Raw genomic sequence first — 14,249 nt, 5'->3', positions numbered from 1 at the left:
CATAGTGCCCTATGTATGGAGACTTTTGGGACAACATGTACTTCCATATATTTTTTGCACTTTTTTGTGATGAATGAATATGATGAATATGATGAATATGATGAAGACGGAATGATGTACAGACCTTTAGATCATTTTCCTCACATGTGATACAGCTTATTCACTCACATGCAATAATCATTAGCCTACATCAGCAAAACCTTCCATTAAATGAAGAAACAGATGGAGGCCTTCTTAAATCTCACTGAGATGCAGCTCCAGCTCCTTTCATTCTGTTATGAAATACTGTCATGTAACTGTTTGTCTAAAAATAACTGCTTTTTCTATACTGATATTAAAATATTTCTTATTAGTTGTCAGGTTTTAGCACTGCTGGCAGCTGCTTACCTTCAAAACACATACTTCAACTTGCCAGGCTGTTTGTGTGGTAATTCTGTGTTCACAAGGGGCAGTACAAATTAAATTAAATTTAAATAAAAAAAAAAACTCATATTTTGAGAATTTCTTATATACATAAAAAAAATCACAATATATATATATAAAAGATGGAGTTAACTATGGAGAAGGGGAAATTAAACTAAATACATTTATACGTACACATTCTATCGTTTTCTATTGGTAAAGTTTGTGTATGAAGCACAAATTAACAAGCAAGGTGTCTACAACTTGTGTCAATGGATAAAAATTATTCTACAGAGTCATGTTTCACTCATTTACTGTAGAGCCATTTCTAAACCTTTTTTGCATATCTTATTTGACTATGGTAATAATATGCAATACCCCCAGGATGCATGAACACTTCTCATAGACAAATAAAGCATTGCACATTACATATTTACACAAAAGCCTACACTCATACACATACCAGGTTATGACTTAAGTAGGAAACGTGTGAGATTTATATCTGGTTCTGAATATCTGGAGCTTCGAATGCATTTCACATACAGTGTGCTTTTGAGTTTCTGGGGTTGGTGTGCTGCAGTGTGATGTTACAGCCACGAGGTGGAACCTGAGCTTTTGTGTCCGAATTGCTGCACATCAGCTCAGCTTCAGTTCCTAAAAACTGTAGAACTCCTTAAACACCCACACTGCAAAATCCACACTACACCAAATATAAGCTTATTAAACATATTTATGGACATTTCCACTCATTTCAAGCTTTAAATTTTATTATAAATATTCTCACGATTTCTTTTGGTAGATATATTTGTTCATTTTAAAATAATAATAATAATAATAATAATAATAATAATAATGTTGTCTTAGTCTTTATTCACTACACCCTGCTAAGTTCATGAAGGACTTCACAATTATGTGATACATGTTAGGAGGTAAAATATGTGAAAACAAACAAACATACAAAAAACAGACCCTGCAGTTCCCTTCGGACTGGGACTAAGTACCACTAACATAACAGATGGCCGCAGTTGGTTAGCATTTTACTAACCAGCTACTTTGCATTGACAAAGATACAGCAACAGACCTCTCTCTCTCTCTACTCTGCTTTAGTGATACAATGCCATGTCTAGTAATAAAGCAGTGGAGCAGCCTTTTGTTTTTAATGATTCAGAAATGTAAAACATACCACCTCTCATTATTTGTCAGGAATACTCTATTTCCAGTCAGGAATACTATATTATTTGTTTTAAGAACAACTGAATATCATGTTCACACTTTAGTATTTAATAATACTGTTGCTGTTGTTTTGAAGCAAAGAGGCAGTAGACAGATTAATATAGTCTATTAAATCAACTGCAATTTCAAAGACTCCTACCTTTATAGAAAGTTGATAGTAATTGGGGAGTCTGATGTTGACTTGCACTCTTGCATTGTTTTGTCAGAACATATTGAGAACAGTTGAAAATAGCACAATGAGTATACATGTTGATGACTAATGTGAGTGTGTTTTAAATAATTTTAAAAATCATTTTCAATCTTTAAAACTGTTTGTACACAGTTTTAATCACAGAGTTGAAGGAGGTTTTTAAACTCAGACTTCAGCTTGGCTCAAAACCTTTAGCGTGGCCTTTAGCGTGAGATTACAGTGAATCATGTATAATGAACAAGCCAGAGGCGACGGTGGTGAGGAAAAACTCCCTGAGACGATATGAGGAAGAAACCATGAGAGGAACCAGACTCAGAAGGGAACCCATCCTCTTCTGGGTGACAGCGGATAGTGCGATTATAAATAAATAAATCACTTCTATTAATGTGCTCATACTACATGGTCAAAAGTGCAATTGTGTAACCAGGAAACTCATTACAGTTTTCACATAAAGTCTATTTTGTTGAACCTATCCACTGTTCACTGATGGAGACTTGAATGCAAAACTGTTGGTGGCAGTTGTAGTCCTAAAGCTTAAACTTAAACCTTTTTAGGCTTGTATAGTCAACTCCATAAGATTTGACATGCAAAACAGCTTTGCATTATTTGCATGAAGAGCTGCAAGCAGTGTGTATGAGGTGTGAGAAGTGCAGTAATGTTGTCTACAGCCTTCAGCTGTTCTGCAGAACTAAAGAATGTGAAGAAAACCTCAAATGATTACATTTTGAAGAAACAACTAACATTTTAAATGACTGCAGCTGGTAAACAGTTTGCTGCCACATTGCAATGGCATGGCACCAGTTTCAAACACAGATCCATCCAATAACATGTAGACACAGCTCTTTAAATATCTCAGGAAGAGTCTGCCAAAATAACTGCATGATTAAACATAGCACAGGCTTTCTTTGACAGTAAATTCATGTACAATTTACAGTGTATTCAGAAAGTATGCAGACCCCTTTACTTGTTGCACACTTTATTCTGTTGTGGATTTGATTTTGAATGGATATAATTGCCATTTTACCCATCGATCTACACTTAATCACCCATAATGCTGAAGTAAAAACATGTTTTAGAGATTTGATAAGTTTACTGTCAACACTCCCCCCTCCCATTTTCACTGTTTCTGTGTTGGCACCTTTTTTCTTTTTATTCCTCTGTTGAGTCAGTTGCGGACAGATGAAGCCCCTCACCATTTGTGCATTCCTTTGTCTCCCCGAATACCATTGGCGTGCATTTACATACCTTCCTGATTAACATTTGCCCGTATTCCAATGACTTCATGAAAACCATATATGGAGTTGTTCCTGTCCTACATTGATATGCTTCCTGTTTTGTGCAAATATGCCCTTCCACCTAGCTAATCAATAGTTAACCCATTGTCTCTGTTGTGTGCCAAGCATGATATATACTCTGCCTTTATTGGGATAAATGAGAGATCTTACCATTTGAACTTTGCGTGTCTGTGTGTTATTTGGAAAACTCTCACAAGGCCTTTGTGTGGAAAGTGTGTAGTGGGGCGAGGGCGCTGTCTTTTTGTGTACTTTCATTTTCTCTTTTCTTAAAAATCATAACCCGGAGATTCTCTATTCTCAAATCCTAACTGTTTTCTGGGGGCTCATCCCGGGATATAGATTCCCAAATCCTAACAAGAATAAACTAATAAAAAATCTAAAACCTAAATCTCTTATTAACAAAAGTGTTCATACTCTGTATCTGTTTGCTTTAATTATCCTTGAAACGTGTCTAGAACACAACTGGAGTCCACCTGCTGCAATTTGAACTAATATATGGGCTCATAATTTACACTGCATTGTCAGGACAAAAACCAAACCATGAACTCCAAGGAATTGTCTGTGTCAAGGCATAGATCAGGGCAAGGATATAACACAGTTTCTAAGAGATACAGAGCAAAAGGCATATGACAGCATAAAGGACTCTGCTAACATGTGGGAAATGATTCACTGGTCTGATGAGACAAAAATGTAACTCTTTGGGCTGAACGGTAAGCACATGTTTGGCAAAATAAACAGGCACTGCACACCACCTGGCTAATGCCATCCCTACAGTGAAACATGGTGGTGGCAGCATGATGCTATGTGGGTGCTTCTCAGCAGCAGGGACAGGAAGACTGGAAACAATAGAGGGACAGATGAATGCAGACAATTATATATTCTTCCTCCTTCAAGAAAACCTCCTCCATAGTTACACAAACTTAGACTGGGGTGACAGTTTAAACTTTCAAACATGACAATGACTTTAAGGCTTTGGGGCAAGTCTTTGCCTGCCCTTGAGTGGCCCAGCCAAAGCCCAGACTTAACCACCACCAAACATCTGTGGAGGGACCAGAAGATGGTAATTCACAGATACTCACCATCCAATCTGACAGAGCTTGAGAGGATCTAGCATTAAAAATTGTCGCCACCGGCTTTACCACCGTCGCCACCGGCTTGCTCATTAGATATAAATTCACAAACTTAAAATCTGTATCCTGTGTTTATATGTTTCTGTAAAGCTGCTTTGAGACAATGTCCATTGTTAAAAGCGCTATACAAATGAAATTGAATCGAATTGAAAATGGGATACGCTTTTTCAATATTCAATCGTTTATTTTGCTGCTTTCAGTTATTTTGCAGATTACAGCTCAGTCTAAACATGATCCATCCTATCTCTCTGACAGATCCTTCAAGGTATCATGGAGGGGAGGTATTTCTGAAACTCAGCAACTCACAACTGGCATTCCACAGGGGTCAGTTCGGGGTCCACTACTCTTTCTATCTACACTATATCTCTAGGGCAGGTGATTGAGTCTCATGGCTTCTCATATCATTGCTATGCTGATGACACCCAGCTCTATTTGTACTTCCAGCCTGACGATCCATCCGTCTCTGCACGCATCTCTGCTTGTCTGTCGGACATCTCAGTCTGGATGAGGGAACACCATCTTAAGCTCAACCTGGCAAAATCTAAGCTTCTCGTCATCCCAGCCTGTCCCTCAATCAACCATAACCTCACTGTACAGCTCAGCTCAACCACACTCAAGCCAACCAGGATGGCCAGGAACCTTGGGGTGATTCCTGATGACAGCTTGACCTTTACAGACCACATCTCAACAACTGCATGGTCCTGTAGGTTCATCTTGTACAACATCAAGAAAATCAGACCCTACCTCACCGAACAGGCTACACAGATACTAGTCCAGGCTCTTGTTATCTCAAAACTGGACTACTGCAACTCACTACTTTCGGGCCTCCCAGCCAGCTCCATCAAACCCCTTCAGATGATTCAGAGTGCTGCACACGCCTCATCTTCAACCAGCCCAAGAGAAACCATGTCACACCCCTCTTCATCTCCCTCCACTGGCTTCCTGTAGCCGCCCGCATCAAATTCAAGGCCTTGATGCTCACCTACAAGACCTTGTCTGGAACAGCACCCTCCTACCTCAACTCTCTCCTGAAGGCTTACGTTCCCTCACGCAATCTGCGATCGATTAGCAACCGACGCTTAGTAGTTCCCACTCAGCGTGGCTCAAGGTAAATAAATAAATAAATAAATTGCACTTACACCTCTACTCTGTGCACTTTGCTTCTTCTGGAACTAAATTAACGGATCTTGTATGGTAGCACTATTTGTATTGTTCTCTGCTTGATATATTGCTTTACTTGTATTTTTCTCATTTGTAAGTCGCTTTGGATAAAAGCATCTGCTAAATGAATAAATGTAAATGTAAATATTTAAAAATGACACTAATAATTTCTACTTTGAGTCACTTTCTATCACTGTTGAATGTTGGTTTACTAATTCTGATGGTATTCATGTGTCATTACTGTTACACACTACTGCATCTATAGAATTCAGACTGTCTGTACTACTTCAGCATTTGCACATGCTTTACTGATAAATTTGCACTGTGACTACATATTAATGCACATTTCTTGTGTGTTGTCTTGTTCTGCACTGTATCATTTTGTTTATTGTTGATGGTTGAACGGTAACCGAACTCAATTATCACCACTACTGTGTAGCAATAAAAGAATCTTGAAAAATAACAATTTTTTATGCTTTATATAGTATATGTACACTGTCTGGCCAAAAAAGGGTTGCTGTTTGGATTTAAATAAGCAAATACTTAAGAGCCTATGATTGGATCATTATTGCAGTAATTAATATGTTTGAGCTGGCAACAATTCTTTTAACTCTAACTGATGCAGTGAGTAGCTTCTCATTTCTTAAACATCCATGTCGGAAGACGTATCCTGTGGTTGTGGAAAATATCTTACTGTGTTTCAGAAGGGGCAAATTATTGGCCTGCATTAAGCAAAGAAAACAACTAAGGAGATTGCTGAAATCCCTGGAATTGGGTTAAGACCTGTCCAACGCATTATTAAAACCTGGAAAGAAAGTGGTGAACTGTCAACTTCGAGGTAGAAATGTGGTCGGAAAAATTAATGTTCAAAATCTTGAATGATCGGAGATCATTTCAGTAGTAAAATTCATGCCATGTTTAATGGTGAAAGTGAGAGCATTTCCACATGCACACTGTGAAGAGAACTTTGGGACTAAACAGCTGTGTGGCCACAATTAAGCCACTGGTTAGTGAGGCTAATCGAAAAAGATAACTTACATTTTCTAGGGAGCATAATCATTGGACTGTGGATAAATAGAAAAAAGGTCATGTGAGTCCAGATTTTCCCTATTCCAAAGTGATTGCTGCATCAGGGTTAGAAGGGAAGCACATGAATGTATAGTGCCTACTGTATAAGCCTCTGGAGGAAGTGTTAAGATCTGGGGTTGATTCAATTTGTCAGGTCTCGGCTCTGCAACATTATGCGGCAATAAAATGAAGTTAGCTGAGTACCTGAATGTACTGAATGACCAGGTTATCCAATCAATGGATTTTATTTTCTTCCCTGGCAGCACAGGCATATTCCAGGATGACAATTCCAAGATTCATCTGGCTCAAATTGTGAAAGAGTGGTTCAGGGAGCACGAGGAATCATTTTCAATTATAAATTGAGTGTCGTACCTTTTTAAAAGGAGAGCACAATTTAAATTAGCTGGGCGTTATATTAACTAGAGAACTCGGTGGCCTGTTCAGATCGTCACAGATTTCTGATAGTAATTACTAGTACCTCCATAAAACGAAACTATTGATAGTATCACACAGTAGAAAAAGAAACGCACACATAACGCAACATGCATTAGTCGCGCGCATACATTCACGCATAGAGCCCGCGCGCGCTCTTCCACGTGAAACAAGAGTACCTTGAGCCATGCTCCTTCATGGGTTGATCTCGACGAGTCCAAATTCTAAAATTGGTGGGGGTGCCTCATAAAGATTAACTCGCACGTTGAAGCAATTCCTTTAAACCTCATAATATACCTCTGGTGAAAATGGTCAGATACGGTAAACTAATGTAATGTGGATTGCATATACACCTTACAGCGTTTTCCTCAATAAAGTACAATAACTAATATAACACAGTCACCCCTATATTTCCGTCATCCAGTGTAAGCGTCTCGCCCGGCTGTCCCTCTTTGTCCGGCAGCGACTGTAGGCCGTAATAGTCATGGCCAATTTCGCGTTTGAGGATAAATTTTAATTGTAAGTCTATTTGACATTGACTGTTTGCTTTATGAGGATTGGTAAATATGGAATAATGTAACTGTTTCGTTTGTTTGAACGCTTAGCGTGAGCCACATACAGCTTGCAGTCAAAGCCTGAGCTAGCTGGTTTACTAGCTATGCTAGCTACTCAGCTCTTAACAGCTAACGTAGCTAAGCTAGCTAGCAATCTGGCGAGCGCTTTCACAGAAACCGCCTCGAGTTAAACATGGAGTGAGTGCGCGCGAGGTTTCATCTCGCGTGCGTGTAGCGTGCAGCTCGTTCGCGTCGCGTTATGACCGGGACAAGGCTAATCGTCTTGTCGTATTTGTCTTTGCATTACTCTAGCATTGTGTAGCGCTGTAGCTAACCGCTAGTCAGTTAGCAGCACATCTGTAAGTGATCACAGGAGGGAGGGGGACTCGAAGGCACATTCATTCAATAACATTACAAGCTTGTTGGTTCGGTTTTTTTTTGTTGTTGTTTTTTTGTCTTTCTTCATGCTCAGAAAAAACATCTCAGTCGTCTTGAGGAGGGATTAGTGTTTTCCCTGCGTAACAAAAGCCCAGATGAACCCAGATCCGCGACCTGCTCAGGATTCTGTGAGGGATTTTGCGATCTTAGCTGTCAGGTTGTAGTCCTACGCTGTCGGTACTTGGACCCGAGGACACGTTCGTCACTACTACTTTTTTTTTATATGTGAATGGTGACATGGCTGCGCGCCGCCAATCATTTTAATGGCTGCCGAATCGGGGAGACTGCAGGCGGGACAAGGTCAAGGGAAGCGAGGCAAAGGTAGGCAAACGGCCATCTGCGCATCTCTGTGTCCGAGCGGAGTCCACAACTCAAATCTGCCCTTTCCACCCTTGTCCCTGTGTGTACACTGGCCCTGTATTTTTCCCTCATGGGGTCTGTCTCTCTCTATGGTGAGCTGGTTGTATGTCAGCTTGTCTGTCCACTGGGCTCTACCTGCGTCCTGTGTCCACTCAAGTCTCACACGCTCTGTGCTCGACTCTCTTTCCTACTTGCCATCATCCTCAAGCCCTCTCTCACCCAGCTTAAATATTGGGCATGAGCACTCAATGTGGTGCGGAACTCGGTTTGCATTTGCTTTCTTGCACTGTAAACGTTATCTACACGACATGACGCGCAGCGATACTTTAGTGTTTGTATTGGGTTTAGCAGAGTGGCAAGAGATATATGTTATTACACCTGGATCCAGGCTGGAGCAGATATGCATACAGCATGGAGTAAAGGACATGACATTATTTGTTTACTGGAATGTACAAAGTTAATGCACACAGCTGCATTAAGCTCACAGGTCCATATATACTGATGGGTACAAAACCTACTTTTTCAACAATAAAATATTAAAGAATCCTCCACTAACTTTTTTTTTTGTCTTGTTCTTTTCTTTTCCTCTCTCTCTCTCTACTGTCTTTCCTTATTTGCTTGTGTTTAGGTTCCCAGATGAAAAGTCCAGAGAAAAAGAAGAGGAAGTCTAGCACTCAGGTGAAATAAGTGCCTAGAACTTTCATTTTGGTGATATAAAGGGAGAGATGGGCTGCGTCCGAAATGGCGTACTAGCCTACTACACAGTAGGCGAAAAACAGTACGTGAGAGGGGTAGTATGTCTGAAATACCCGGTTGGCGTACTGCTTCCGGCAAGATTTTGCAGTGTGCAACCGATGGACACTATGCGAGTCAAAAATCCCACGATGCAATGGGACTGGTGCGGACGAGCTCAGAAGGGAAAAAAAAATGCGGAAGAGCGCGTCAGCTCTTCTTAAGTATTAAACCTTGGTTAAACAGGACTTGTTTAACAATGCCTGAATAAATTGTTAACTTGTTGAAGGTTTAAACAAGAAAATAGGTGTTACAGCATTTGAAATCTTCTTTGTGATCTCCCATCATTCCATAGCCGGCCATGCTAACAGCAACGAATTTATCTCAGCCTGTTAACACTGCCCACATTACATTACTAATTCAGTTAACTTTCCTGATGCGCATTTTGCCGTTAGAGCGGTTGCTTTAATCTGGTCGTCACTTTAAGATTTTTTTGTTTATGATAACATCGAAGGTCACTTGGCGGACGTAGTATATCTGGGATTGTAGTCATACTACACGCGCACATAGCGATTAGTACGTTCTGTTTCAACGGCCGTGCAGTAGGTACTGCATCGAATGGAGTATGTACTGTCACAGTAGGCGATTTCGGACGCAGCCATGGAAATATTTTGAGCAGTTTGCACAGCTCCAGGGTCTCCAGTTTAAACCTGAGCTCAGGTTTCTATCTGTGGAGTCTCGCATGTTCTTCCTCCTACCTCCAAAATACAAACATATATGCAGATTGACTACTCTAAATTGCACCCCAGTTTTTTTTATATATATATATATATATATATATATATAATTTTTGTGTGTGTGGTGCTCACATCAAGTGTGAAGATGGCTGAAGATGAATGAATGGTTCCACATAGATCCAGTGCATTAGTTTTTCATAATTTGTTTTATTATTTATTTCTAAATGGTAATTGTAATCATTGTTTTAATGCATTTAATGATATCTTCAAATTGACATTTTCACAGCTTCATGTTAATTTGGCCATTCAGTCTCCTCATCTTTTTCTCTTGTGCACAGGGGGCAAGTTTCTCCCACCTCTCTGAGTTTGCGCCTCCCCCAACCCCTATGGTAGACCATCTTGTGGCCTCAAACCCATTTGACGATGACTTTGGCCCACCATCACGTCCTGCTGGAACCGGGGTCCCGGGAAGCGCACCTTTTCTGCCAAGCCCAGGGGCTGGTGGGGGAGGTGGAGGCTATGGAGGACCAGGTAGAATGGGAGGGGGCATGACCTACATGGGTGGCCCTGGAGGACCAGGTGGTGGACAGCCTGGACGAAGACCCCCTTTCGGACCTCCGCCACCCAACACAGGACCACATCACCCAATTGGATTTGGAGGAATGCCTGGATTTGGAGGTGGAGGAGGAGGAGGTGGTGGTGGTGGTGGAGGTGGATTTCCTCCAGGGGGTCCATCACAATTTAACATGCCACCTAATTTCAGCCCTCCTATGCACCCAGGGCAAGGTTTTAACCCTATACTGTCACCTAGTGGAATGGGTGGTGGTCCTGGAGGTGGTGGTCCTCCTCACCCCCGCTTTGGGATGCAGCAGCCTCAGCATGGACAGGGTGGTCATCCTTTCAACAGTCCTCCAATGCCTGGGGGTCCTCGTGGTCCTCCCCATGGCCCAATGAATCCAATGGGTGGCATGCCAACTGGAATGAATATGATGGGTGGTATGGGGGGTGGAATGGGTGGAGGTAATATGGTAGGTGGCCACACAGGGTTGCCCCCCCAGGGACCTTTCCCTCCCTCGCAAGAGGGCCCCTATCCTGGGCCGGGCACTCCTGGTAGTGAAGAAGGCAAAAACTTTGTTGGTGGACCAGGTGGTGGTCCACCAGGTCCACCTCAACAGCCGTCGAACCTCAACCCATCTGGCCCTCCATCCAACAATGCCACTCCAGGTCCATCCCCTGCTTCTGGACCCCCACAGCCTGGAGGAGGGTTTCCTGGGCACCCCGATGTTCAGCAATCAACACCCAACACACCTGGGCAACCTTCATCAGCACCTCCTCCACCCAACCCTAATTCCTCCCCTACCGGTCCACTAAACGGTCCACAACCTCAACAAGTTCCACCAAATCAGCACACTCCAGTTAACTCTGCAAGTGGCCCTGCTCCCAACACTCCATCCAATCAGCAGCAGCCAACGCCACCCAACTCCAACCCAGGCTCTGCCGCTTACAATCAACAGAACAGTGCTCCTGGTGGTGGACCTATGGCAAACCAGCCACCCAATACTAATCAAAACAACCTAAACAACACTGGTGGTAGTAACCCCAACCCTCCATCTAACTCAGCCTCCACACCTAATACACAGTCTCCACTTCCCACCGGCCAAGCTCCACCTTCGGTTGGTCCAGGTTCTGGACCGCCGAAGCTGGGAAGTGGCATGGTGTTCCATTGTGGCTTCTGCTTGTTAGAGGTACATGATGACCAGGAGGCCATTCTATGTGAGGCATCATGTCAACGCTGGTTCCACAGAGACTGCACAGGCCTAACTGAGCCGGCGTATGGCCTGTTGACCAGAGAGAGTGCTGCAGTATGGGCTTGTGATTTCTGCCTCAAGACCAAGGAGATTCAGGCAGTATATGTACGCCAGAGCCTGGGACAGCTGGTGGCTGCCAATGAAGGCTAAGCAACCAGGACTGGGAGAGAGGAAAGAAATAATAAAGGAAACGTAAATTACATGGAACTGATCGTTTTATGCCTTTCAGTCAACAACACAGAGGCAGGTCGAGCTAAGGAAAGTGGACAGAGAAGGAAATGTAGGGAAACCAATGGATGGGGCACGAATGGAAAATGTGGACTCTGTACTTCCTGTGTTGAGTGCTCTTGCAAACCACACAAGCACTTTTAGGACTTACATTTCTTGATGATTGGAGAAAGATTGAGCATGGTTTTTCAAGAACACAACAACCTGTAATGAATCTGCCATTTCATATTACCGGTACGATTTGGATTTAAGGAAAATAAAATATTTGTTATTGCTTAAATTCTGTTACTGCTTAAACACATGGTTATAAAAGTACAGAAGATTTTTCTAACATTGTCATATTTAAAAGGTCATTAACTAATATCCAGTATAGTTTCCAGTCAGAGTAAACTTTCCCTCCAAAAGCAGCTTGTCTACCAGAAGCACTGACAACAACTCACTACCTCACAGATTTTACAGTTGTACACATGCTTTGGCACAGATTGACTGCTATCTAAATCTAGAGTGAGGTCTCCCTGCACCCCCTCCTCTAGTCCATGGTTTCCATTTCAGTGTATCCAAAGGAAACGAGTACCTTCCTTCACCTTTGAGAGAAATGGTGTATACACATGTATATAATGAATATTAGTCACACTTTTTCAGTTCCTTTTGGGAAGAGTTGTCCTGTAAACAGAAAGATCCCAGACATTTTAATCACTCAGTTGCCAAGTTTTTGTCTTAATATACATTCATTCACCACGTTTATTTAAAACTGAACACTGAGCAGTCAGTGTGGATGGTTGGATACATAGGGAGTAGTGCTACATAACCATATCAGATGTGTATAGTCTTTGGATTGCATGTGAACCAAATGCAGTAATTTGTCTGCTGTTTGTAATGTATTGTTTCTTTTTAGGCCTCAGTGAGGGGTGTGAAGTAGACCAAATAACAGAATGAAATCAAATATCAGCTCATGTTTCTGTTGCTGATAAAGATGATATTTTCTTTCTGTCCAGGTTGCCTTTTTCTTAGCAATTATCTTTTTTTTTTTTTTTGTACTGATGTCTAGTGTGCTTACTCTAGTGCCCTCTGTTGTCCAGGATTGTGCAGTAATGTTTGAGGTGGGCAGAAGCAAGGGAATGTTGTGAAAGAAGTAAAGGAAAATGTATTTGTATTTTTACTTGCCAGTTTTTGTAGACTATTGTTGCATTAAATCTGGGTGTGACTACCCAGTAAACCAAGTCATGAAGTTAATGTAATATTCTTCTTTGCTTTTGAATGCATGGCTCATGATTAATTTCCACTGCCTCAGCACTCCATTCTACTCTCCTTCCAAATAACAACACTGTCTTTCCTCATGATGTCTGCCACAGTGTGTAAGTAATACTACAGGTTATTTTCTTATTGCATTTTGGGATTTCAGAAATATCCTAAATTTTACAACTAAGTAATTCTATGATCGTATGGTATGTCTTGTTTGGAAACTTTGCCACATCCTTGGAAGTAATATATTTTTATTACCTCACCTGTAATAATTCTGATGTGAAACCTTTTCAGGGTTTCTATATAGTATGAAACACAGTCTTACTAGTGTTTTGAATAAAAATTAATTCTAATAATGCATTTTATCTTAGACATATTAATGCTTCAGTATAATTACAGTTTAAATAACACATCTGTGAATGTGCTGTGCTTTACAAATTCACAGTAAGCCATTAAAGATACTCAGGAGTTTCAATACCACAATGTGGCACTTTTCAAAAGCACTGAAATAAGAACAGGGTTTGTCTGTTAACATTTGAAGGCTTAGGAATGCAAGAAACTATCCCACTTAAAATGCACTTTATTGAGTACACCTACTATGTATCTACACTTATTTGACATTTTATCAGGTAAAGGTACCATGCAGTTACATTGCTAACAGTAGTAGATATGTTGATTGTGAACTCCACTATACACTGTTCATCAGGGTAAGGAACCACCAGAGGAGCACCGATGATACAAAACAGCACTTGGAGTCTGCTGGATTTTACCCATAAGTCTCCGTAGTCTGAATATAGCTTACGTAAGTGCTACTGATCCAACCAAGCAGTCACATGCTGTAAGAAATTATATAGCATGCCTGAAAAGCAAGAATGTCCAGGCTACTGACATTGGAGTGGGAAGTGGTAATTGACACCAAAATAAGATGGAAATCTGAATAGGAAGTAAGAGAGACACTTGGGCCTGGCCTTGCAGCAATCATATCATTTCCTTTTCCAATACAAGGTCATTTATATTTGGAAAAATCCTAGCCTAAACTAACCTGACTAATTCAGTGTAGCATTGCTAAGCTTCTTGATCTGGACTCGGGTGTGAAACTTCGTTTGTGGAACAAAAGCCATCATCCACACTGCCACTTTGTTTTTTTAAACTTTCAGTCTGAACTGTTGGGTTTTAGACGTCATATTTTAAATACTGACCAGGTTAGGACTGGGTTCAAATTTCATGAATGAGTCTTTC

At 41.3% G+C, this 14,249-nt stretch overlaps 1 protein-coding gene across 3 annotated transcripts; it reads left to right on the top strand.

The window, feature by feature from the left end:
• Positions 1–7,106: 7,106 nt before the first annotated feature.
• On the top strand, positions 7,107–12,989 carry pygo2 (pygopus homolog 2 (Drosophila)). Of its 3 annotated transcripts, XM_053638598.1 has the most exons (4): positions 7,108–8,224; positions 8,892–8,941; positions 10,071–10,410; positions 10,444–12,989. In XM_053638598.1, exons 1-4 carry the CDS (start codon positions 8,167–8,169, stop codon positions 11,688–11,690), a joined length of 1,695 nt encoding a protein of 564 aa, XP_053494573.1. In that variant the 5' UTR covers positions 7,108–8,166; the 3' UTR covers positions 11,691–12,989. The 3 variants fall into 3 exon arrangements, with proteins under 3 accessions (XP_053494574.1, XP_053494572.1, XP_053494573.1); XM_053638599.1 differs by having other exon boundaries at positions 7,107–7,430; positions 10,071–12,989; XM_053638597.1 differs by having other exon boundaries at positions 7,107–8,224; positions 10,071–12,989.
• Positions 12,990–14,249: the final 1,260 nt, after the last annotated feature.

This window comes from Ictalurus furcatus, chromosome 12, assembly GCF_023375685.1.
Source record: "Ictalurus furcatus strain D&B chromosome 12, Billie_1.0, whole genome shotgun sequence".
Taxonomy (NCBI): Eukaryota; Metazoa; Chordata; class Actinopteri; order Siluriformes; family Ictaluridae; genus Ictalurus; species Ictalurus furcatus.
The sequence above is the reverse complement of the archived record's forward strand: the minus strand, read 5'-3'. Positions and strand labels throughout refer to the sequence as shown.

Excerpts from the sequence above, each read along its gene's own strand:
- pygo2 (XM_053638597.1), top strand. The coding sequence starts at position 8,167 with ATGGCTGCCGAATCGGGGAGACTGCAGGCGGGACAAGGTCAAGGGAAG. Across the intron at positions 8,225-8,891 it reads TCAAGGGAAGCGAGGCAAAG|GTTCCCAGATGAAAAGTCCA; the intron begins GTAGGCAAACGG and ends GCTTGTGTTTAG. Across the intron at positions 8,942-10,070 it reads AGAGGAAGTCTAGCACTCAG|GGGGCAAGTTTCTCCCACCT; the intron begins GTGAAATAAGTG and ends TCTTGTGCACAG.